General features: G+C 42.0%; 1 protein-coding gene across 1 annotated transcript; it reads left to right on the plus strand.

The window, feature by feature from the left end:
• Positions 1-26662, plus strand: EDNRB (endothelin receptor type B). Its single transcript, XM_020810846.3, has 7 exons — positions 1-591; positions 8099-8211; positions 10541-10745; positions 13052-13201; positions 14280-14413; positions 17021-17129; positions 21590-26662. Exons 1-7 carry the CDS (start codon positions 94-96, stop codon positions 21719-21721), a joined length of 1341 nt encoding a protein of 446 aa, XP_020666505.3. The 5' UTR covers positions 1-93; the 3' UTR covers positions 21722-26662.
• The last annotated feature ends 371 nt before the right edge of the window (positions 26663-27033 follow it).

Below are 27033 nucleotides of genomic sequence, written 5' to 3' on the forward strand. Positions count from 1 at the left end.
CCACCCCACCCCACCCTCCCCCGGTCCCGCTCGTCTCCGCTGCCTTAGATTCCAAGGGCGTTTGCGCGCCCTCCCGGTCCAGCCGCCGCGACCATGGGCGGGCGCCGCTTCGGGGAGGGCTGCCTGCTGGCGCTGGCGCTGAGCTGCTGCGCCGCCGCCGCCGCCGCGCTGGAGGAAAGGGACGCCCCGCCGCGCCAGGGAGAAGGGGCCGGCCCCGGGCACAGCCTGGCTCCCTCCTGGCCCAGCGTGGCCGCCGCCGCCGCCCCGACCGCGGGAGGACTCGGCGAGGAGGACGGGAAGGCTCCCAACGCCTCGCAGGGGGCGGGCGCGCCGGGCAGCCGAGGGGCTGGCCGGGCGCCGCCGCCGCCGCCCAAGTGCTCGGCGCGGACGGCCATCGCCCAGACCTTCAAATACATCAACACGGCCGTGGGGTGCCTGGTCTTCGTGCTGGGCATCATCGGGAACTCCACCTTGCTCCGGATCATCTACAAGAACAAATGCATGAGGAACGGGCCCAACATCCTCATCGCCAGCCTGGCGCTGGGCGACCTGCTGCTCATCATCATTGACATCCCCATCCACTTGTACAAGGTAAGAGCGGCCCTCGGGCGCCGAGCGCGGAGAAGGCGTGCGCGCTTTCTTCCCCCAAACCCCTTCTGCGCCCGGCCGAGCCTTTTCGGTGCCTCCGGCGATCATGACGATCCTACGGCCGCCCTTCTGAGCCTGTGCAAAAGGGATGGTGGTCACTCATTAACCACCGCCAACTTCAGTCGAGGCACACTTCCCGTTCAAGAAACATACCATTGTCCTGTTGGATCCCACTTTACTCATTTAAAACAAACTGGTCAAAATTGATTGAGTTAATGTAATATACAACTCCTTTAATGCAAGCACTACACTGGCCAGTTTAGTTTAAAATGAAAATCTCACAAGACCACATATAGCAGTACTGTACATTCAGTAGGATGGTTCACAGATATGGGTCTAAAACTCATACAAAAGAGAAAAAAAGAAGAATAGTAACAGTATCTGAGGGGTAAGTTATTGAAAGCAGCATTGTATATTTCTGTTTTCACTAATGTCCTGATCACCAAGAAAAAAAAATGTTCAGTTTGTAATGACCAACCTAAGTTCTGTGGGTCTGGTCTACTTAATTATAATGGAGTCAGGATCCAACCCAACATAGGAGTGTTGCAAGTGGGGGTTGAAAAGGAATGGAAGAGAGCTAGTGATTGTTACTCTTACTTAGAGTAAACTCACTAAAGCTAATGGAACTTTTTAGTGACAAGAATTTAAATGTGTCTGTTTTTGGCAAGATTAAGATTGGATTCGGCCTCTGTCATGGGAACTATTTTTGCCTATTCATTTTTATGTTGGGGGTGACTGCATTTAGCAGTAAAGAAACACTCTGCACATGTTCAAAGGCATTCTTTTCTTTATTGTCATGTATTTGGCTCTAAGCAGTGTTTGGAGAGATAAGAATCCAACCCCGGAAACCCCCTGGCATCATGGCCACTGGTTCCAAGTCTGAATCCTATATTTGAAAGCTACTTTCTGAATCCTGACAACAGTTACTTGCTTCTTTGCAGTCACAGTCCCAATGCTCAGTTCCTTGAGAGTAAGTCCCACTCAATCCAGTGCATTTTACTTCGGTGTAAACATGGATAGGAGTAGAGTATAGCTGGAACCAGAACATGTGGAATGAACCTTGCTTACACCAGACACAAACTGAGAGGAGAAAGCTGTACTTCTCACTATCACTGACCACAAAATCACAAATTCAGTTGGGAGGCATGTTGCCTAAACTAAAACCAAAGTGTTTTAAGGTGACTAGCTTGCACTGGTTTCTGTCCTGTACTAATCAGAATGGAAGAGTGTTGCATGGTTTTCCTGATATGATGGTAACTTTATTGAAAGGTACAATGTAAACCACTGAAAAGGCAGCCAGATATGTTATCTCACCAGCTTGAATCGATCAATAATGTTTGGAGCTACAGTTGCAACAGGTACTTGGGTGTAAACAGCTGAGATTGAACTCCTCATGTTAATTTCTTATGCATCAGGACAGGGGATTTTTGGCCTTCCAGATGTTTTGAACTACAATTCCCATAGGTCCTCGTAGACTGTTTCTGAAACATCTGAAAGAGTAGCATCCCCTCCCTGGCATATGTGTTGACACTAATTTGAAAGAACTACAGAGGGTGGTGGTTACATCATCCTAGGTCTGCTTAGGTGCAATTTGAGGGTTCAGGAAGAAAATACAGTAACTCGTTTCTTGGAAAGAGGCAGCAAGCCTTGAACTGCATGACTTAGGCTTGCTGATCTTAGCCATGGTTGAGTGAGTGGATGGGGAGCTGTCTTTGGATGACCCTGCTTTACAGGAAGAGAGCAGCATTTCATGAATTTCTCACCTCGTTGTATGATTTTTCTAAAGCCTTTGTAGCAATTTGTCATTGCTGAAGTACAGTATTCAGAACTGTCCAGTGTAGGGCATTCCATACTAACAGGTTATGCTGATCCATTGGCTTGACCATTATTCTCCCATGGAGTAACACAGGAGTAGGAAAACTTGTGCCCTCCAGATATCTTGGATTATAATCCACAGACATCAGAGGTGGACTATTGCTAATACATATTCCAGGATTGGTGCTCTGACATGGCTGGACTATAACTCCCATCATGTCTGACCATTGAATACATTGGCTGCAGATGATAGGAACTGTAGTCAAATGCCATCTTGAAAACCATTAGGAATAGATTGAGACATCCTAATGTTCTGCTTAAATCATTGGTAGCTCTTGAAATGTTTCTTATTTGTCGTGCAGCCTATGTGACTCTTGCTGACTCTCTAGGGCTATAAATGCAACCTCAGAATTCATGAAGAAGAGCATGCCCAGATGGTCTCAGAGACTGTTCTGGGCAAATCATTCAAAACCTGCCAGATAGATTCCTCGGTCCCATCTTCATCCTTCTACAGAGATTTCCTAGACACCCAGGAAAGTCCTAACTGCTGATTAGTTCTCTTTGCAAAAGCTTTCTATTTTCGTGTGTGTGTGTGTGTGTGTGTGTGTGTGTGTGTTTGTGTTTGTGTTTGTGTGTGTATGTGTGTGTGGTTTCATTTTGCAGTTGGATGCTCAGAATTTCGAGCCAGCTTTATGGTATGGTTCATGCTTACGGATGCTTTGTTAAATAACATTAACATCTGCATTGCTGCATAAGTAGGGGGTATCTGCCTGAGCCTGCTGTAAGACCTTGAGTGCTAGTGAAGCAGTGGGAGTGCTGGCTTGCTTATGAATTCCACCCCCCTGACCTTTGTTTGCAGCAAAAATCATTCAAAAGCAAAGCAAAAGTGGTGCCCCCATCCAGACATGCTCACTCTTATCTGCAGCTCCACCAGTCTATCAAGGGGGAGATTGTTTGCATCTCTCTCCAAGGGGTGCGTGGGATGAAAGAAGGGATGACCAGGGAACTTCCTTAGGCTAAATTGGGGGGGGGGCAGGGTGAGTGGATTGGCAGTCCAGATTAAGCTCACAGATCATGACTTCCTCTTCTACTATTGTACTTATCCCAGGCTCTGTGGAAATGTAGTAAAGATTCTCCCTGCTGCATGAAATGTTAAGCACCCTGATTAATTTGATGTGTTCTCAAAACCTCAAAAGAGTGTAGTGCCTCCTCCATTAGAAGTTTTGAAGCAAACATACCATACCATTAAAAGCCCTCCATCCTGCTTGATGGGATAGTACAGAGGAGCAAACTGGCTCAGTCCAATCTCATGCCTGGATAGCTTGATCATCAGGGGTACCATCATGCCTGGTTAATTGGGGGAGAAAATGATTGCCTGCAAGCAGCTGCATTTATTCAATCCTCCCCAAAACTTCTGTTTTATGAATGGGGAATATTGTGCTTTTATACTGTACCCACAACTCAGAAAGCCAGGAAATGGCCCAATATTGCTGCACAATACCATGTCTGCATTGCCAGCAGGAAAAAGGACGTTAAGCTTTACATTACAAAGGGCAGCCTGAATGTTGGCAGCACTAATGGTAGAAATCAAGATGATGTATAGAATCCCCTCTTGTACTCACTGCTATTCACAAATGTGGACCAGGGAAAATCCCAGAAGCTGACTCCTTGTTTTAATCAGTTAACCACTTCTTACCCAAACACAAAGCCATTGTCAGGGGTTGTTTTTCAACAAGTGTGAATAGCAGTGAGCACAGGAGGGTATCTTATCCTATACACTAAAAACTATTTCTGGGTAGGTATGCTTTGGGTGTCTAGTGCCTGCCACTAAGGGTGGGCAGAGCACTATTATTCATTTATTTTTTACTGTTGTTTGTACTGGCAAAAGCTGATGAGAGTCGCAGATCAACTACATCTGCACTTTGCACACCCCCGAGTTAGATGAAATGTGTTTTCCAGTTACCTCACAGATTATAGTAAAGTTGCATTTTAGCCATCTTTAGCAAAGGGACAGCCAGATCTTCTCATGAAAAACAGGAGAAAAATGAAAAAAAGGAAACTGTATGGTTTTTCTTCCTTCTATAGCTCCAGTTATGCCTTTATATTTTTTTCAGTGGACAACCAGTTATCTTTATGGATGGGTGACTGTTTTATCCACTCAAGGACAATGCTGGGGCATCCGGGAGCCTCTTGTTGTCCATTGGCTTTTATGATGTTTGCTCCTTTTTGATGTCTTTCTCCATTCCCCCTTCCCCCAATTTACAGACTCAGCCCAGCCTCAATGCAGTCATGATCACTTTCAACTGGAACATCTATCCTAAATTAATCACTTACCTGAGGAACATTTACCAGTGTTTCTTGCCTCTTCAGAGTAGACCTTTGGTCTAGATGGGCAGGCTAGAAATCCAATAAGTAAATAAATAAATTCATTTTGCTTGTTATGAAAAAATTCAGAGCTCCTATATGGCCAGATTTTCCTGCTTCCATTTCTCACGTTTCAGTTAATTAAAAATGCCTTTGCTAAATTCACATTCACTTCAAGCTGCTGGGGTCACGTCACAGTAGAAAAACTCAATACACATAAAAATTAAAAACAAAAACAGCAGAGACAACATAAAATATAAAACTGTGTTTCTTTCCCTAAGAATAAATTATATGGATAATTCATTGGTATGAGGATGATATTAAAAATTATCCAGAGAGAAAATGAGAGATTTCTGCTTCGACCCATATCTTTGGAATGGGGAGTTTATTCCTAAGGAGTATGAATTAGTGGCAAATTCCTGCTACAAGTACAGACATCGGGGAAGCGTATGTTTGAATTTTATAGCAGGTTTGTGGATCTTATCCTTGCTCTTAACTCTTTCAGGATTGTTACTCCACTCCACACAGGATTATCTGTTATCAGGCCCTTCCGTCTCTGGCTCTCTCCTTGCCTTTTGCCTTTAGCAGCCACCACCTTCTTCTCCTGCAGTCAAGACTCTTCCTTCTCCTCCAGAACCTTAGTATCTTCAGCAGGGCCACCTGAGCCTTGTCCTACCTAATACAGTATCGGAAAGCTGCCAAAGTTGTCTCTACTCCCATCACCACGAGTGGTTGGTCAGTTCCCAGTCTTAATCAGGTCCAACTCTGAGGCATAAGGGATGCACTGGGCAAAAGGCCTGTGGACACATGGACTTACCCATTGGGGCAAATAAAGGACCATATTTACACCCAGAACATGCCTCTAGTTTCCATTGGACCTGTTGAATGTCTAAGTCTTTGTGACCACTGACCACATCATTGTTAGGCATTTCAGGTTAGGGTGCAAGGCCATGTTTTCAAAGGGAAGTGGGAATGGCAGCATTGCAATAACTCTAGCTGCAGATCATCCCATTTTCTCCTATAACATTTCTGTGGCACCTACCTTAAAGCAAGGGATGAGTTTGTGCCAGTTACAATTGTTGAAATAAATGCAGCCTTGAACCCACACTTTAATGTGACGTCATCCCGCATGCTACATCCAATATAACGTGAGCAGACTTCCCCTTGTACAATGGGACGGCTTCTTTCCCTTCCCCTCTCCTACAGCTCCTGTGTCCCCCACATGTGCTTCAGAGGTTCAGGGGATGCTCTGGAGCAGATTTAAGAGTCACAAAGGGACAAGGGTCAGGACAATCCTGTGGCATTCATTCTGCTGGCAGATGAAACAGGGCTTTTCTTTCCTAAAAATGGGTGATAGTTTAGAATTCCATCAACATTTTGAAAAGGTTTCAGATAAAAAAAAATAGTAATATTTAATTTTTTTTAATGCAGTCAATTGGTAGATTATTAATCAAATAAGATTTTTTAAATTGGTTGACAGCTGTGATTAATCATATTTGATTCTTCTTCCAAGAAATGTGGGGGCACGTTGAAGGAATTATCCCTCTCTATTCTCTTTGTTGAGATTTAGCAGTTTAGGGTAGGGATGGGGGCCATTCCCATCACCACCAACTGTCATATGGCCCTGTTGCTGTACACCTCCAAAATTCAGTAGTAGAAGTACTGTACATATTTTTCCCCTAAAATAAGTCACATTGAGAGAGTTTGAAAGTTGAGATTCCTTGAACGAAATTCTTGTTTAAAGCAGTGCCTGCAGAAAGGCAGCTTTAAAGTTCTGTAGTGGCTCTGGAGGCAAAAAAAAAAAAAAATTAAAAAAAATGGAGGAGTCTTCATACAGTCCACATGCTGCATTGTATCCACCCTGGTCTTAGGCAAATATCCCAGATATTAGCGTGCAAGCAAAGTGCATCCTTGTTAACAAACATCCGATGATTTGTTTATCTTCCTGTTAATGGTTTAGGCCTTTTACGTCTTAGTTCTCCTTGCTTAGATTGTGCATGAGTAATTCATAGTCAAGTCACGCTGACATCAGCTGAATGAGGCTGGGCAAGTTTGCTTACTCAAACGGGGAACTTTCATAGCTGGAGTGCATTAGCACATCTGTACCATGTGCAGTGGTCCCCAGCCTTGAGCCTCCAGATGTTCTTGGACTTCAACTCCCAGAAATCTTGTCCAGCAGAGGTGGTGGTGAAGGCTTCTGGGAGTTGTAGTCCAAGAATATCTGGAGGCCCAAGGTTGGGGACCACTGGTGTATAGCATGTAGCCTGATGTGGACAGCAAGAACATAGATCCAAACACATGCAGGTCCAATTCACAGAAGTGTAAGCCTTTGAAAAGGGAAGAAGATTATGCATATTGAGTCAAGCTATTTGTATGCGCCATAGCCTTTAAGTCGCACACTGAGCAGTATTCTTTTGTTCAGCATAGAGCAAAACGGTTACTCCTTGGATGTAACCTCTCCCCACATGTTGTTCAACCACCTTGGAGTTGCCAGAGATCTTCCCATTCATAGTGATGGGGTTTTCTGCTTGCAAATTCACTTTTGTGTAAACCAGTGTCTCCAAGGCTAGGGATCGTGACCCTCAAAGGAGCACAAAATATTTTCTAAGGGGGTGGGTGGGTCATAGGTCACCTTATATGTGTTGTAGCCCTTCTTAAATAATTTCTTCCTTGACCTTTTGGAGCAGGACATTGAAGTTAGCATGTACAGTATGTGTATTTATGAGAAATAGGCTCTTGGTGGGGGGGAGAAGCCTCTATTTTCTGAGAAGGGGTGACTTTACCCCATTTAAAATGCCTTTTTATGCAAACATGGCAGGGGGGTTGCAGGTTAGTTGGCTATTATAAAAGGGGATCGCAACTTGAAAAAGATTGAGAACCACTGGTGTACATGGTGGGAAAGAAAACTACATGCAAAATAGGCTGTTCGCACATGAATCAGTACACATTCTCTTTCGGCACATATATAGGATTCATATATAGGAATTAGTAAGGCAGACCTCAGTCATGAGAGGCTTAAATGCAGTTGATTCTCATGCAATTCACTTTTTCCTGGTCTAAGCTGAATATATGCATTTGATTTTATCTTGCAAAAATGGTTTTTTTAAAAAAATATTCCAAAATAGCTTTCTCACAGTTCTTTGAGGGATTCTTGCTTGCCTGACTTCAGATCCCAGGATTAAATTTAGATACTCAGTGCTTAGTCAGCATGAATACTCTGAGGAGATTTGCTACACACAGTTGTTAACCACTTATTGTTTATTCTTTGCAGCTTCATGCAGAAAACTGGCCTTTTGGAGTTGAATTATGTAAACTGGTTCCCTTCATTCAAAAGACATCAGTGGGCATCACAGTGCTAAGTTTGTGCGCTCTCAGTATCGATAGGTGAGCTTTTGTTTTCTTTTTATCTCCTTTGCACATTTAGCATATGCAGTGTTTGACATACTAGATCCAGACAATTCTAAGGGTTTGTGTCAGAGAAGTAATTATCCAGGTGTGAGGAAGACAGACTGGAGGGAATTCCTCTCAAGCTGAGAAGGAAAGAGTGAAAATGAACATGTTGCAAGGTGGCTGGCAGACTTGCTTTTTCTAAGGAGGTGAAAAATTCTCACAAAATTATTCATTTTCAGTGAAACAAGCTATCATAGCACCTTGAAACGGGTTCTTGAAAAACTGCTTTCTGCCTGTGTCCTAACACTCTGCTCTATTGTCACTGCTCTGTTGTCGCTGAACAAGCATGAGATAAGCAATCTTTTCTTTTTCCATTCAGGCAACAATTGACGTAAAATGCCTCTGCACAAAACTAATTTCTTTTCCTTTTCTGAAGCAAAGCATATACACAAAGGAAGGCTGATTGATTTAAAATATACAAACACCCCATCCACTGCTTCTGATTTTTACAGTCAGTGCAGTAAGGCAGCAGCTGTCATAATTTTGCAAAGTTTATGCATGTTGCACAAAAATATTTCCACAAATGCCAGAGCTCCTGTTGATAGTAACAGGAGATATTTTCTTATCTGAGAGGTGAGGAGAAAGAAAATGGTGGCTTCTCGTTCTGGAGCAGGAGAACAAGATAAGTGAAGACTAGCATCTTATACATTCCCCTATCGGAAACAAATTATTAATCCCAGAAAAATCACAGAAACATCCTCATGACCATGGCACATCTTACCTGCAACTCTCATCATCCCCAGATAGCTAAAACTGCAAGTCTGTCCAGTTGCATTGAACTACAACTCCCATGATACTCTGCATGAGGAAGGCTACATTAATAAGCAGATAGACCTCATCATGCTGTGAGCAGCTATACCCTATCACAACACACAAGGAATGGGGCAGAAATAGGATATTGCTATTCCCATCCTCACACAGTTTTCCAGATCATAGGCAATGGCTGGAACAGTTTGCCCCACTTACCAGCTTCTTCCTTTCTCTATCAAGTGTCATGTTTCACAGCCACTTCTGTGAACATCCCATGCTTTGGTACCTTTTCCATCATTACCATAGCTAACACAGTCTCTTGGTTGTCCCTCCATAGCCTGCGATCTGGAAAACTGAAGATTGAACAGTGCTAGGACATAGGCAGATGTTTTTGGAGTCCTGGCTTGTTGCTCAGGCAATAAGAACATTCCCTGTGGCAAAAAGACCCACGTATCCAAGAAGAGATGGAAAGAGGCATTTGGGGAGCAGAGCTTGGAGTTTCCTCCTGGACAGGTTGAAGGCATCTTCATTCCCCTCTCACATGGACAAGCTCCTGTTCTGACTGTACCTTACAGATTACCCCAGCTAGCATGACCATTGACCATTCTTGGACTTGCTGTCCAAAGAATGGACAGCAAGAACTTTTTCCATCTCAGCCATCTCAAGGCAGCAGATCTCCTATTGGTAACCTTCTTGAGGATGTTGGAGCCCCAATTCACATGAGTAGCATTTATAATGGAACTTCTTCCCATGCCAATGCTGTCCCAAACTATCACAACAATATTGGCATGGGAGGGAACCATGTTACAAGCTCTACTTATAAGAGCAGAAGTCCGTGAGGATGACACACTTTATGACATCCCTTATTCAACTGACATAATATTATTATACATTTATTTAAAGCATTTTTCCTTACTCTGGAACCAAAAAAAGCTTCCAAAGTAGCTTACAAAAATTAGTAACAAGACAGCCCCTGCCTTCAAGTTTACAGTCTAAAAGATGGCACAAAAGGAAGGAAGATCGATCGATTGATCGATCGATCGATCACATCCCCTAATTCTTAGTTACAAACTTCTTACCAAGAGAAGCTGGGGCTGACATGATTCAAAGATAAGGGAAGCCTGCTTATCTGTTCCTCCCATTACCTTTTGGCTGCATCCTCTCTTTCCCTCTGGTGCAGGCTGATCGATATTGGATGATAGAAGAGAAGCAAAGCCTGATGGCGCCCTACTGCTTTTGACTTAGATTCAGAGGGAGGCAGAAGCTCCTGTCTCTGTTCCATTGCATATTGTCTTTTAAAACCACCATTTTCAGAGTCCTCAAGAACTTCTTCCGTGTTTGGAGAAAAGAAAGGTTTGCTCGGTGCTTCCATAGTGTTCAGATTTTTTTTAAACTCCTACCAACTCTAACCAGCATAGCCATTGCTCAAGGATGATAGGAACTGTGATGCTACCACTACCACTCTGGAGGAGGGTGAATCAATATTTCATTAGTATCTGTTTCTTACATTTAGGTATCGGGCAGTAGCTTCATGGAGCCGTATCAAGGGAATTGGCGTGCCAATGTGGACAACCGTTGAAATTGTATTGATCTGGGTCGTGTCTCTTGTTTTAGCTGTTCCTGAAGCTATTGGCTTTGACATGATTACTATGAATTACAGAGGAGAAAAATTTAAGGTTTGTCTACTGAATCCTCAGCAACAAACGTATTTTATGCAGGTAAGCTGCAACCTTTGCTGAGCCACCACTTCCTATGTTAAGTGTATTTACAAAGAGGAGGACAGGGGATACCTTTATTCAAGTGCTAAAAAACCAAATACAGTGGTGTCTCGCAGGACGATGTTAATTCGTTCCACGAAAATCGCTGTCTTGGAATGCATTGAAATCTATTTAATGCGTTCCATGGGGGGGGGGAAATCGTCTTGCGAAAATCGCCATAGAAAAACCGTTTTGCGAAGCACGGGCCCAGCTGTCAAAATCGCTGTCTTGCGAAAAACTGTCCCTAAAAAAATCGTTTTGCGAAGCGCGGACCCAGCCATCAAAATCGTCGTCTTGCAAAAAACCGTCCCGGAAAAAAAAAAGTCTTGCGAAGCACGGACTGAAACATCATCTAGCGAAAATCGCCCATAGGAAAAACTGTTTTGCAAAGTGCTATAGCGATCGCAAAAACCCATTGTCTTGCGAATTAACCATTTTGCGAGGTAATCGTCTAGCGAGCCACCACTGTAAACAACTAGCTTTTGAGATAAATCTGTTCTCCTGAAGCTGTGCACCAAAATATTAGGGAAGGGATCCCAAAAATACTTGGTGGTTGTCCGTGCCTGTTTGGTTCTCAAAGGTGAGTTCAGAAAGCAACTGCCAAACAAGACTGGGGGCAGAATTCAAACTCCACCCCATTGGTCATTGGTTGGATTTCACTTTCGAAGTTCTTAAACAAAGGGCCACCATTGTTTAGTTATTTAAATGAATGTACAATCTCCTTTAAAAAATGTTTTAGAAAAGTTCAAATGTGAATATAATATACATGATAATATGTTTGGGTGCCTGTGTCTATATCTGCGAGAGGTTTTTAAATGTTATGCTAGCCGAACCAAAGGTGATAGCAATAGTGATGGTGCCAGCATCCAATCTGGGACCTAGCATGCTGAGCAGCCCTGAATCAGAGTTAAATTAGATACCTTTAATCCAAAGTCTGCTGGAGCTTAATCTCAGGAGCTCTTTCTTCAGAGGCTCGACCCCATGTAGAATCAGCATGTAGCACACCATGGCCCCACATCCCTATGTTATCTCATCCATGCTGAGAACATGGATATATCCCTTTAAGGACCTCTACTTCTCCAGGAGAAGTTCAGGGCCTGAAAGAAACAATCTGGACTTAAGGCACAAAAACCATCAGTCATATTGCAAGAACTTGCTTACTGGGAACCCATCTTGCACCAGAGCACTCTACAGACTCCTCATCTGAATCAAGACTAGACACAAGACAAGCCTACAAGAAAGATGTAAGCCTCAAGGATTCTGCTTGCAAAGAATTCATCTCGCACCCAGGCTGATCTCCAGAGTCAAATATAGTTATTTATGATCTGCCCTGGGAATCTAGTCCCCACTCAGCCTCAAAATGTACAGGCAGGGGTGTCTATGGTGCAGTCTGCAGCATGACAACAGACACAGAGTGATTGTGGGGAGAAAGTGGGGAGAAAGAGCTACATCTTTACTACCTTGAACATATTTGAGGAGAGGTGGGATAGAAAGATAAATAAACAAAATGACTAGATAATGGGCATAGCTTAGGCTGTAGGAGAGTCGTCTAGTGGATTGGGCAGAAAAACCTCTGTAAATTGAAATCTTTCTGGCTGTCAGTGTGCCACAAATCACAGGTATAGACATGTGTGAGCAGAGAGACCAAAAAATATTTAAAGACCACTTTAGGCTGTCCATCAATAGGAGGCGAGGAGGAAAGAATGGTGGGTTCCTAGAGGCTGAGTATGGCCCTGGCCAAGTTCTGCTTTTCTACTTTGTTCCCTTACAGAGGTGGAATGGAAGAGAGGGTCTTCCTACATCCCTTCAGACATTTCCATAGTGTACCTTGAGAGAGTCACAGAAGAGTCATGGCCTCCGCTTTAAATACCAGCTGGCTCTGAAATGTCACTGCTTCCTTTCCTTCCTCTTAGAAGACATCTGCTCCCACTTTGCCACAGGGAGTCCCCCACCACCACCTTCCTAAAGGGACAACATTCTCCACAGTCTCCACCCTCCCTCCTCTCCATCTTCAGCTCTGTTTCTGGGGTAATGAGGGGGTGCTCCCTTTCTCCAGTAACTACTCAGGCAACAAATCCTAGAGGTGGGACCTTAAAAAATAATAATAGCATGATCAACTGCTTTCTTCAGGGTAGTGCTGTGTGTCAGCCAGTTAATTGTCATCTTCTATGCATGGTTAACATGCATGTTTCCTTAAGTGCTACTAGAAAAGGAGCTCATGAGCATTGTGATGATTTTTTTGTTTGTTTTTTCTCTCTTTCTCTTAGCTTTATAAGGAAGCCAAAGATTGGTGGCTCTTCAGTTTTTATTTCTGCTTGCCGCTGGCAGTCACTGCTCTTTTCTATACTTTGATGACCTGTGAGATGCTGAGAAAAAAGAGTGGGATGCAGATTGCTTTAAATGACCACTTAAAACAGGTAAAGATGCAAATGAGATCTCAACTCATCCTGAACAGGGTAAAATGTTGGCACCAGCAGGGGGCACATCATTATAGCTAAAATCCAGTAATCTGTTACAACTACTGCAAGTCATTGAATCAATAGGAGTTTGTTGAGTCAACTCCTCAAGTTCCGTTGATTTGATGGGCCTGCTCCACTCCCAACTTGCTACTGGATTTCAGCCTGTGTATATGAAGGGTGGGAAAGACGGGCACTGCAGTGGGCAGAGCTATGTCATTCCCACCAATCTAGACATACTCTTATCAAGCAAAGCTCGGTTGTGTCCGTATCTACACGGGGATAGATCTAATTCATTGGGGGACAGTGGGAACCCTGCCTATGGTTGCATTGCTTTATCAAGCACCTATGGATGGCACCAAATCCCAGAGATGTGGGATGTTTGTCCATCCAGATCATTTAACCACATCTGTAAGCCCCAGTTTACCTCTTTGCAAAATACTTGGGGGAAATGTTTCTTCAAGCTGTCAATAGCATAGAGGTGCGGTTTTGTGTTTCTCTGCAGTCTGGTGGCTGTGCTGATAATTTCCCTGTGACCAAAGTTAGCACCTTTCTCTGGATCAAAGTTATCTTGGGAGCAAAAGTTAATCCCATAAATCTCCTAGGACCAATACTTCCGGTCATAGAATATGTGCAACCAAGTGACATCAGATGTGTTTGGGTTAGCGTTTTTGTTTATGTTTGTGAAATCTTTCAGTAATAGAAGGTCTCTCCAGATGGTAGCAGTCTCATATCTATCCTTTGGTAGTTTGTTAGTTGGAATAATTTAAAGGAAATCAGAGAGCCATCCTTTACAAAACAGAAACAGATTTTTCCTTCTGAAGCAGTGATGAGATGGAATATTGATTGCCCTTCTCTCTCCAGCATCTAATTTTACCCAATCCTCTTGGCTTTTCAGAGCATTAATTCATAAACACAGGAGCATTCCAAAATATGTAGGATAAACACAAGGAATCCAGAGACTCTTGGGGACAATTTTCACGTGGGAAAGTCAAAGTATTTTGAATCTAATTCTCCAAATGGTGCTTCTTGCTTTCAGAGACGTGAAGTTGCCAAAACGGTGTTCTGTTTAGTGCTCGTTTTCGCATTGTGTTGGCTCCCACTTCATCTCAGTAGGATACTGAAGTTCGCCCTTTATGATGAACAAGACCCGAATCGATGTGAACTGTTGAGGTGAGACTGTCATGAGGAAATAACTCCATAGCTAGTTAGGAAGTGCTGCCACGCTGAGGTTTCTCTCTTAGAGGATGTGTTCCTGATGAAAAACACAGGGCAAGATCATTCAGCTGCCACTGAGCATGTGTTGTCTTTTCAAGCAGTGCCCACTCAGTCGTTAATCCTTGTCGCCGCATGGGCAACTCTCAATACCTGGTGCATCTCCATGCTCCTAATCAGGTCCTCACAGATGTTCTGAGACAGGACAGGGTGCATGCCCTAAGCTGTATAGCCTTTTGTGAGAAATTTACTAGCAGGCCAGGTTTAAAGTCCTGTTCTTAGTTGATACAGCCCAAAGGAACTCAGAACTTGCTTAGCTGAGAGACCACCTTATTTCTTAGAGACCTCGTTTTCAGGGTCATCCAAAGAGGCCTTTCTGGAGGTGCCACATGCTTCTCAGTTGTGCTCAACAAAGCAGAGCAGAACATTTAGCACAGTGGCGCCCACGGCATGCAGTACCCTTGCATCAAAAATTCTTCATGCTCCAGTTATTCATAATTTGAGATATATGTTCAGATACAGAAACTGTTTTCGCAAGTCTCATTTATGTTGTCAGCCTGCCATGTGTTTTCAGGTGGAATCCAGCTAAATATTGTGGTTTGTTTATTTCTTTCAAATTGTTGTATACAACAACATTGACATTTCCAGATCTAAGCAATATGTAAATATTGTTTAAATCAGTAAAGAAGGTTGAAATCTTGTTGATTATCAGAGGAAGTCAGACTGAATCAATGGGGATTTGGTGAATCAATTCCTCTATGCATTCCTTTGATTCAAGTGGGCCTACTCTAGTTGTGTTTTGCCATGCTAAAGTAAGTCACAGCTAGAATAGACCTATTTGAACCAATGGATCTTACAGAGAGGTTTACTCACCAAATCCCCACTGATGCAGTGGGCCTACTTTAGTGCAACTTACTATGCTAAGCAAGAGGATTTCGGGTTGTAATTGTTTATAATGTTAGTGGTGATCTGTTACCAGTGATACAGTGGTAAATGTTAAAATGCAGACATTGATCATGACAGCCACACCCCCAAGTTTGATGTGATGAACCATATATATTTGCCTACTTGCCTGTCTGTATTAGTGTGAGAACAAACACAAATATACTTATGCACACATAGACTCAATGAGCAGCGGCACAATATCCCATTTATAAAGTCCAGCTGTTAATGGAAGAAGAAAGCAACCAAACCACCCCCAAAATACATTGCATTAGATCTTGAATACTTATTGAGGCGAGGAGAATTCATCTTCCCCCAGCTACTTTCTGGACTGCAGCAAAGTTCAAAGACAACAAGGAAGACTGAGGGCAATGGGAGATAGCAATATTGTTCCTACTGATCAATAGATCCTGGAGTTTTGACCTTCTTAGCTCTGCCATCACTATAACCCTGCACCTGGCCAGTGCTGTCAGCATCTATCTGAAATGCATTCAGAAGCTGCCTTTGAGGTAGCAGTACAGTAGGGACCCCCATCCATGGGACACTATCCACTGATTCACTTATTCACTGCCTGAAAATACTAAATAAAACCCTCCAGAAATATATACCATATTTTTCCTTGTATACGACGCTACTTTTTCCTAAAATCATTACACGAAAAATTGAGGGACGTCTTTTACACAGAAGTAAGCTGAGATAGCTGAAGAGAGAACAAAAATGGCACATAACTTGCCTCTGTAAACAGGCTTCCTTCGGTCACAAGGCTTAACTTCCTACAGTCCAGTGACTTAGCTTCCTCCAATCATGAGCTTTATGGAACTGACATCAGCTGATCCTGAACAAACCAGTTGGAACACACCTCATTGGAGGTGGCGCCTGTAGGCTTAAGATTCAAGAGAGGCTCAAAATGTCTGATGTTCTGAGTCCAGAGGCTGAATCCTCAAAACTACGTTTTCTTAATTTTGGGGTTAGAAAAGTCGGGGGGGAGGTTGTCTTATAAACAGGGGGGGTGTTATAAATTGAAAAGTACAGTATTTATACATATTTCCAGGATGTATTTATCAGAACCTACCCCAAAAGGGAACCAGAGACCATGGAATGTATACCATTTGCAACTTCCACATTTTTTGGCATCCGTGGGAGTTTGTTCTCAGTTATCCCAGAGTAATAATGGCTTCAGGTTCCAGGAAACCAGATTTAAGTTGAATATCAGGGACTTCGTAACTTTTAGAGCAGTATGACAGTGAAACCAGTGACCTCGTGAGGTGGTAGTTGCACTGGAGGCATTCAAGAGAAAATGAGATGATTGTTTGTCAGATACATTTTGATTTGGATTCCTGCATTGAGCAGGGTTGGATTCAATGGCCTTATAGGCCCCTTCCAACTCCATTATTAGAGGATTCAGGGATACATTTGGATAAAAGTATGCACAAATTTCTATGCAGTAATTTTAAAAAACAGTCTTACAATCTGATGAGGAGCTTGGATGTTGATGAGATTCTAAGAAAGATGACAAACAGAATAGAATGTAATATTACTGCACTCTGGTAGCAACATGTGTTTTCTTTTTTTAAAAAAATTTCTTTTATTTTATAATGTGTTTTTTCTTCTTTTTTAACACAGCTTTTTGCTGGTATTGAACTACACTGGTCTGAACATGGCATCTCTGAATTCCTGCATTAACCCCATTGCCCTCTACTTGGTGAGCAAACGATTCAAAAACTGCTTTAAGGTAAGACAGTTTTGTTACATGTTTATTACTAGACTGAAGCAAACCATCAGATAAAATACCCACAACATGTACTTTACAATAGTGGTAGAAAGAGATTGCAAATAGTTTTGGAATAATTGGTTTGTCAAAACCCTGGGGGCATGAAAATGTTGTATTCTAAAAAGCAATGTAATTACCAATGGTGTAATTACTTCTTTAATGTTACAGGTAATATTTGCACATTAACCATACAATATTGCTTGAGGGAAATTTTTGTCCATTCTCATATTTAGGCATTTTAGGTTTCCAACCTTTTTTTAAAAAGGAGGGGATTAAAAAGGAACAAATTAATTACTCTTTTCAAAATAACAAGCACAAGTAACACTAATGAGTTACTTTGCAGCAAATAACAAAGACCTATGTGTGTTTTAAGAAGGGGTATTGTAAAGCTCTGTAGATTGTGCCCTGTGTATAGCTGTTTGCTCAGAGAACAACACCACAGACTACAGAAGATAAAAGCAAATGCAAGAAGATGAAAGGATGACTCTGCGGATGAATGATGGAGAAGCCCCTGCTGTGCCTGTGGAACTCACTGGCTGGATTGCAGCTGCTGTGTGAGAGTGAACTTGACTTGTGCTTAGCAAATATGTCCGAGACACACTAAACAGTTAAGCTGATCTCTTGTCAAGATGAAGAATTGCTCATTTTATGTGGTCCATGGGATGGCCCAGCAGGTTTCAGTGCACATTTTACAGTTCACAGCACATTGTGTACAATGTAGAAATAACACGATTAAGCATGAAATCTATACTTGGTTGTGTGCCATGGGGTGGAATTCGCAGGTGTTTTTATGATTTTTCTGCTAAAGCACAGCATTGAGCATAAGGACTGAAAAGGTTGCTCTTAAGGAAAGTCCGTGGAAAGTGCTTGAATGATGGAAGCATAGAGCCTTGACAACTGCGATCTCTAATGAAGAATTTATTGATACATTCAGAAAATGGGATCTCCTCAGCCCTTTGACAGAAACCAGACCGTTAGAACTTTTCTTAACACTTGCAATGCTTCTCCACCGCTTAAGCTAAAATCATGCGTGATATTTGTTGTTATGAGTTTCATATTTATATATCCTTTATTTGTGCACTTTTAATTGTTGTGAGCCACCTTTGGTCCCCTATGGGGAGAAGGGTGCCATGTAAATAATGGAAAGGAAAAGTATGGAACGGAACGGAACAGAACAACAGCATTCCTTTCCGTCTGGCTCCGCCAAAAGTTGAACAAAGGAAAATATCATGTGAAAACTACCTTGGAATAAGCTCAAAGGCTTAAGCGGGATATTCAGTAATGTGATGGGGCAGCATACTTTTCAGGTTGAACTACTCCATATTGTAAAAGAGGGATGTGTCACTTTTAAAATTGTCACTGTAGGGAGATGTCGAAACTAAAATGCTGCAAATGTGGTGATTTTCTGTTGCCACAAAATTGCTGATTTGGAAGAGTATTCACAAATAGGATCCCTCACCCATTGTCAGGAGTGGTAGAGAGAAAGAAGGGTTGTACCATGGGATTTTACTCACCATGTAGCTCAGGTCTAATGTACCATTTTACCAGCTGTATACAGCCAAAATCTAGCTAGTAATTTCCACTTCATGTTTATGTTTTTACCATCTTGAATAACTTGGCGCCAGGAAATATGACCATTCCGTTACTCCACAGCCCAATGAAGAAATTAAAAGCAACTCATCCCGATCTAGATTTTTTGGGTACTGCTTCTTAATTTATTTCTTTGCAAGAACTGCTGTTTAGTCCTACTCCCCATTTGCTGTAATTGAACCACTTACTTGTTCCCTGGCTGCCAAGATCTCTTATATATTTGATAACGCAATCCTTATATAAAGTTTTCCATTAATTCCCCACACACACATCCCGATTAGATCTTCAACTAACTGCCCAGGTTACCCATGGATTATTTTAAAAAACTAAGAGTCCACTGGCTATTTTTCAGTCCCCTGGTATGATAACTACAGTACTTCTAGTGACACAGTGCACATTTTTTGTTATCAGATGAAGAATCTGAGTTAAGTCAAGAGCCTTTGAATTGGCTAAATGCCATCAAACCTTGTATTGTTAATTTTAATTCATGACTCTGCCCACCCACAAAAAAGAAATTATGCGTCTCCATAATTGTTCTAGCATTCCTTAGTGCTGTTTTGTCATCTGCTGATTCCCCTGTCTACTTAGTTATTTAACTGACATACAATGGTGCCTCGCACAACGATGTTAATTGGTTCCAAAAAAAAACCCGTTCTGTGAAACATTGTTCTGTGAAACACCATTTCCCATAGGAATGCATTGAAAACCGGTTAATCCATTCCAATTGGAACGGATTGCTGTCCTTAAGCGAAAATCCCCATAGGAAACATCGTTGAGGGAAACGCAGTTCCCCAATTGAAATGCATTGAAGCCGACTCAATGCATTTGAATGGGTTTGCGAAGTCCCTTTTCGCTCCTGTAAAAGTGCCTTAAACCGTTTGGAACATGTTTTAAATGCTTGCAATCGTTAGCCGACCTCCTGAAACATATGCAAACTTAATTTGGTGTTGTTCTGAGGCGTCCTTAATTTTTGGTGATTTTTTGTTTTCTCCATTGAAAGCCATTGTATTTAGAGAAATGTTTTATTGTTGCTCTTTTAAAAATTGGCTTACCGTACCAATCTTTATTTTTTACAACAGAGTTTGTCCTCTCTTGGAAAGACTTCCAAAGCATTCTCAGCTTTCATACTTTTCCCTTGCCTCTGCTTTTTAACCATGCTGGCATCCTCTTAAATCCGATGCTATTTAGCGCGTTCTGTCTTAAATTACCATCCTTTTAATTACCTCTAAACTCATCCTTCCAATCTTATTTTAGCTAAGTAGCAACATGTAGGAAAAGACACCCAACCCCAAATGCTCAAAATAGCTTATTAATCTGTGGAAAGAAGAACTTCACCTAGCACCCAAATGTCATCATGGTAAGTACTAGCAAGTTTCACTGGGAAGAGAATTCAAGGGGAAAATGGACATCACAAGCAAGAAAGATCTCTCTCTCTTTTTCTGGTCATCTTTGCTTCACTTCACAGAGAGAGGTATCATTAGGAGATGAGCTCCGATAACCATCTCAGTGATCATGGGAGAAGATGGGCTAGTTTCTTCCATTTAGGACTTTGAAAGTGAACAATAGTACACGGACTAAGCACCAGCAAAGTTATTTCATTGGAGGTGACATATCATTCTGCAGGCTGTTCCTTAGTCTCTGCTATCAGTTTACCTGCTATATTGTGAACAACTGGTACCTTCCTGACTATCTTCAAAGGCAGCTCCAAATACAGTGCAGTCCAGTCATCTAGCCTGGAGATTACCAGAGCATATATAATGGCAAGCTCTGTTTTTCCAAAAATGGCCACAGCCAATAGAATGTGTAATAATGCTGGGCTTTTTCACAACTCTCCATTTTTACTTGTATATTGAACTTAACAGCGCTGTCATTGCATTTTGCCAAAGCTTACATCTTATATCGAAACTTGGTCAAGTCCAGGATCATCACTCCTGTTTATGGTTTCTTCCCCATTCTCATACCCATCCCCTGATATCATCTCATCCACCTGTTGCAGTGATTCCATTCTGCCTATTTCCTGCTTGTGGAAGGGGCTAATACTACCCCACCAGGGAATACTCCATCCTAGTAGCTCAGATTCCTACTCCTACCAATTTTTTTCATCCAGGATTCTGTGGCTACATTTTCCAGTGATGTTGGTGTTCATCTGCACCATGTCTAAGTCCTCCCCCACATGATGGGATTGACTTATATGATGTCTTCACATGCATTCCCTCGGCTAGCTTTCTTGGTTACAGCCAACCAGGGAGGGAGGGCCTTGTTACAAAAACGGATGTTTTTGCTTCATTCCTCCCCTCCCTGTCTGCTCTCCTGGACTCACCCATCTTTGCACTGGGATCCATCCTTAGCCTTCTCTGACCCCTTTGACCTTACTTGCCATTTTCACAGTATCTGGAGGAGAGATGGATTTTCCCAGGAACAGTATATTCTTGCAGGCTGTCCTGGTCATAATGAAAAGTATATGAGGGTTGTTAGGTCTTTATTGGGCAATTAAAAGCCATTAACTTTACCCCCCCCCAAAAAAAAAAACCTTATTTTTTTATACATGAACAGATCCAACTGCCTGCCTTTTTGCACGCTCCTTCTGTTTGAGGGAGGTGGCTAATGATGAGCACCTGGATTTCCAAATTCACCACTATACCGCCAGTACTAGTCTTCATTCCATAGAAACATTTCTTCTACAGTTTATGGCTCCTGGTTTGTAATTTACATAATAAATAACCATATTTGCTTAATTCTAGCAGGATTTAGGTATTGAGCCTGGAGCACTTCTCTCTTTTCATGCCATGCTCCAGATTTCCTAACAGAGGTTTTCTCTTCTCTTTCAACAGTCATGCCTGTGTTGCTGGTGCCAGTCCAAAGATATGCTGTCCCTGGAAGAGAAACAGTCCTGCTTAAAGTTCAGAGCTAATGATCATGGATATGACAATTTCCGCTCCAGCCACAAGTACAGCTCATCTTAAGCAAGAAAGTAAACCTTTTGCTCTTGAAATGATTTTTTAAGGGTATGGATGATCCAAATCTGTCATCCCAACAGATCCGGGGGTACAGAATTTGGGATTTGGACAAACGGTAATATCTCTTGCAGTCTGTACTGATCACACTCACCTGCAGAGTCCATAACAGAACACATGGAGGTTGCAGAGAGATACAATAAAGCGGACTCCCCCATCCAAAAAAATAACCTTGTCAGAGCACTTAAACTCTTCAGACTGAGCACTTCCAGATCATCCACAGATCCCATAAATGAAACAGCTGTGTATTCATAGAAGCAGTCCTGTGAACCTAAGTAATAATTTTCAGCATATATACTTTACTATGACTGTCATTGGGACAAAGCCAGCTTGATCGAGAAATCACTGCTGCTTTCATTTCTCCTTCTCTCACCCCCCCCACCCCTTTAAAGAAACACACAAGCAAGTCTGTCAGGCTGAACAATAATCCTCTGTCATATGTGTGGTTTGCTTTTTGGTGCCTCAAACAGGTTGCATCACGTTGCAGGGTTTCAAGACAAACTACACACAAATAGAAATCTTTATTATGAATTGTAGCTAGGCACAAAATCAGGAGGGCATGGACAGGGTTAGACTGGTAGTTCTCATCTACTATTCTGTAAGAAAATGTGAACAATAACTGCTGGGATGGGGCAATAGAGGAGGGGAATATACATTGGCAGAGCTTTGAAATATTCCTTTTCTTTTGGCTCTCCACTCCAAGAATCCCACAGGCAGCACATGCAGTGAGAGTAACTTTTCCCAGCCCTGCAGTTTTTTAAAAAAATACATGCAGTCCTTCTGCTGTGAACCTGTGAAGCATTAGCAAAAACTCTGCGACATTTCTCTGAAGGAAGGTTATAAATAGAACCAGTTCCTTATTAGAGGAATAGATTAGATTTGCCCCACTTGTGATCCTCAAAACCGAATGCAGTCCCCCAGGCAAATAGAAAAGCCAGGACTTAACAGGCTGCCGGGAAACTATTTCCCCTATATAGGATTCATCTGGAATAGTGTATTACAGGTTGGAAGAGCTGGATTTCATTGGGGTGAGAAGATTAATATCATTTTTATAGACAGTACTGTCAGTATACATGGCACAGTATAGAAAGAGCAGAATGACAGTGAATCTTCTTTTAGATTTAGAGATTTTAGATAGATGCATATGCTCAAGCTTTTAGGCTTTGTGAATATGAAGACAAATGTGGAGGTAATGTGTGCAGAAAAGCTCAGATGCCAGAAAGGCTTCTGAATAAGAATTGAGAGGCCAGCCACCAATTTGAATTCCTTTTTCCCCATCAAACGTTGATTGCCTGCAGATATGATTGTAGTTCTCTGCCCCTTGGTTTCTTTAAAAGCAGATAGGTAGTACCCAGCCCTGCGGATATCACCCTCCATGACCACCACTGTTTTTAAGATGTTAGCCATCTCTAATATGGATAAGAATATCACTGTTTTTGTCAGTGGTTTCTTGCATGCCTTAAGGGGCATCTTTGCTGTGGAAAAGAAGGCACTCCTCTAAAGAGCTTGAGAAAAGATACTCTGGAGGGATTCTTCCCCAGACGCTCCAAAGCAGCATTCAGCACTGGCTGGGGATCCTGGGAGCTGTAGTCCAGGACCTATTCCAACCTCTGTACCTCTGTTCACAGAGTTCTAGCTAAGCTACCATAGGGAGCCTCATGTCTGTGGTTCTTCTAAGGAGTATTTTGTTTTGCTTTTCGTATATATTCTGGTTGAGACATATGCAAAACTTGGGTAATAAGTAATAAAAATATGGGCAGGTCCCGCTATTATTGCCTGTACGAATTGCAGAGAGAGAGAGAGAGAGTAGAAATAATAAACATAATGTGCATTGCCAGGAGCAGATCATATTTTGCATGTGTGCATCACAAATGGAGGACTGGTTCATTTCAAAAATAAAACCACTTATTAACTTCAGTGTAAGCTTATTAGCAATGCTAAAAGCTGTTAAAATCATTCTAAGCTATACAGAATCAGAGTTTGAAGAGTTGTATAGCAATGTGTGCCCCTGCAGCCAGATACTGTTGGACTACAACTTCCATCCATTCAGGCAGCATGGGCACCAGTCAGAGATCATGGGAATTGCGGTCCCAGGACCAGAAGCTGCATTCCCGCTCTAAGGATCTTCAAAGCTGGTCAGTCTCCTTAACTGTGGCAATATTCTTATTAGCCGGCCCTGCCATGATGTGGCCTGGATCAGCTGCCTCAGATAAGCTGGATTTGGGCACAATTAAAAGATACCAAGTTGCTGAGTACAGTATTTGGAGTTTGCTTCTTGTGGGTAAGAGGTCTTAGGTTAATAAGAAGACTTCAACCTATAAAGTGCCTTTAAAATTCTGAGACTGGATCTGCTCACTGATTTTAATGGAGCAGTGCCAAATTATAAGCCTCTTGGAAGGTTAATTTAGGGCATGGTTCCTAAGCATACTAAACAAGCCCCTGTTGATCATGGTTGAGTATCCAGCTGCATAAAGCTGCATAAAGGCCCAGAGACCTTTGGGTAGTGTGGGCGGCATATAAATTAAATAAATAAATAAATTAAATAAATAAATAACAGTGCTGTGTTAAGAAATCATGGAGGCAGAATTTCTTTGCACAGAAGCTGCTACAGAACAGAATGTGAATTACAAGAACAGATATTCCCTATGGATTTTACTCTGTCTTGCCCTACACAGGAGGTTTGCACCCTAATAGCGTAGCCTTCTATATGTTGAGCCTGTCACTTAGTCTGTATGGCCACGTCAGGAATTAAAGGCCTTGTGTCCCAAATCTGGAGTTGGAAAATCTTTCCTTTTTTGGACTATAAAGGCCAGAATCCACCAGGTACCAGGGCCACGTGTTATGCTGGCTGGCAGTGGTCAAAAGCTCTATCCAGATCTGCCCACACATGTATAGAAGTGAATTTGCTCAATACCATTCGGAGGGGCTATATTAACACTTGAAGAGCTGCACATGGACACTCAGCACTGCTTTCACCTGGCTGTTATTCTGCTATTTAGCAGCTGATTGTTCAGCTGAGGAGGTGCTATTGATGCTAGCAATGTGGATTAGCTATCAGGTTCTGACCAGCTGTTTACCACTGCAAAGCAGATTAGCACTTTCCCCCTGTGATGCTAGTGGGCAACCAAAACATTTGTTCAAGTGAATCTGCTCAATATTACAGCTATGGTTTATATAGCGTTGTACTACTGTATGTATATGATATTTGTAATTCTATTTAAATTTTAGTTTTCCTAGTTAGGATGTTGTATGGGGGTATTTTTCTCCCTTTATGAATTGATTACCCTATGGAGATGTCATATATCATATATCCTTATATTCCTCTCTGGAAAACACAGTGGAGTATATTTTAGCCAAACATATATATGACAGAGACTGAACCTTTATGCTCCCTGTCTTTTAGATAATTGTGTATACTAAATACATAATTCGTACTTTTGGGGTTTTTTTCCTCCCAACATTAAAAAAGTTATATTTGTACTAACTTTAATTAAATTAAAAATAATTTAGGCTGATTTGAGTTGCCAGCTTTTTCACTAGGCCACGCTCCTGTGCCTTCAAATGCAGCTTAAGCTGTGAGCATGAGCAGTAGGTAATGGTTACTTTTATGCTGCCAGTAGCCTTCATTGTGGACTTCTGTATATGAAGCCAACCAGTCAGAACATTTTATTTCCTGGTCAGTTGGCAATCCTACATTGAACAGGAAGCAGAGAAACAAAACCAGCCTAGAAGTAAGCTTTTTAAAGACAACATAGCCATAATAAGAACTACCTCTACTCTTTTCATATCCATACAAGTATTTTCTCAGATGCTGCAAACATAAAGTAATGCTACAGCTGAATAAATATTAGAGACCTGTGACTTTTAAGCATTTTTCTCAGATGTCTTAACATGGGTTTCAGAGTTCTGCTCAAGCCTCTCTGGGAGTTTTATCTTTTCAGAGGTTATTTTGCGTCCTTCAATAAAATTGTCATGAACTGTAGTTTTTACATGCCACTGCTTTTTGAACTGCGTGTGTGTGTATTTTTAGTTGGAAAGTGTGTGTACGTGTGTGTACATGTGTATACGTGCAACTAAAAATAAACTCTTAGTCCATGGAATGTGAAGCCATAATGAATGTGTTAGTCTTTAAGCTCCCTGTATGCTGGTTTTGCTGCAACAGATTGATATGGCTGCCTCTTTCTGGAAACTATTTAGTTGGGGCCAGGCTTAATCATACTTAGAGATCAGGATGGCTTATCTTAGGCAGAGTCTGCTTCAGATGTTTGGCAATTTATAGTCCTCTGTATAATGGAGTGCAACTCCCATCTCGCTCACCATCAGCTGTGCTAACTAGAGCAGTCCAGCAGCATCTAGAAAGCCATAGATTGCCCTGGCCCACAGTCTCAGTATGACTAAATTTGGATTCAGCTCCTAATTCCTGAGCTTCTTCAGGCTAAACTGTGGCCTATATGCTTAGTGCAACCAACACTGGTTGCATGAATAGTGTAACATAAAGTGTGAAGCAGTTCTACTTCAAAGCACATTTTACCTTTCTATTAAATCACAGGCACAAAGGGGGTTAAATTGTACTACAACAATATGGCTGTTTGTTTGAAATGAAATCCTATGTCTTCATCTCCATGGACTAGGATGCGTTTGCAGGATAGGTTTGTACTGCCTGTCAGAACAGTATTAGCTTCAATTTGCTGCTCAAGCCAAGGTAAACTAAGAAGAGGCAAATCAAGCAGTTTATTACAACAGAAGTATTCTTTATGATACAGTTTTATGAACTTGTAAAGTCTTTGTATGTTTCTTTTTTTTTATGGATCACATAAAAGTGGTAATTAGGATTACCACAGTCTTAGCAAACTGAATTCTCAATAAAGATATTTGTATACAGTTTCCTTACATGAAGAATCCCTAGTGCGTTTTTCCCCTTCTGTATCCCTTATAAAGCAGCTTTATGCTCAAAATCAATTCAATGTAATACATTATAGATAAGACTCTACACCAGATTTAGACAAGTGCCAAAATGCTAAAGGGAATCATGGCCCAACTTGGGTCTTCCACAGATTGGCGCAAAGGGCCCAGGGATGGTCACAATGTGGATCTGAAGGCAAAAGATTTATAGAGTTCTGGAGAAAAGCCAGTGTTAAGTTAAACCTGGTTAACTCGGGGGAGGAGAGATAATTTACGGGAAGTTTCATTGTCAATGTTCTTCCTCTCTCTCTCTCTCTCTCTCTCTCTCTCTCTCTCTCTCTCTCTCTCTCATTCTTCTT

The sequence above is a fragment of the Pogona vitticeps genome, chromosome 3, assembly GCF_051106095.1.
Source record: "Pogona vitticeps strain Pit_001003342236 chromosome 3, PviZW2.1, whole genome shotgun sequence".
Lineage (NCBI taxonomy): Eukaryota > Metazoa > Chordata > Lepidosauria > Squamata > Agamidae > Pogona > Pogona vitticeps.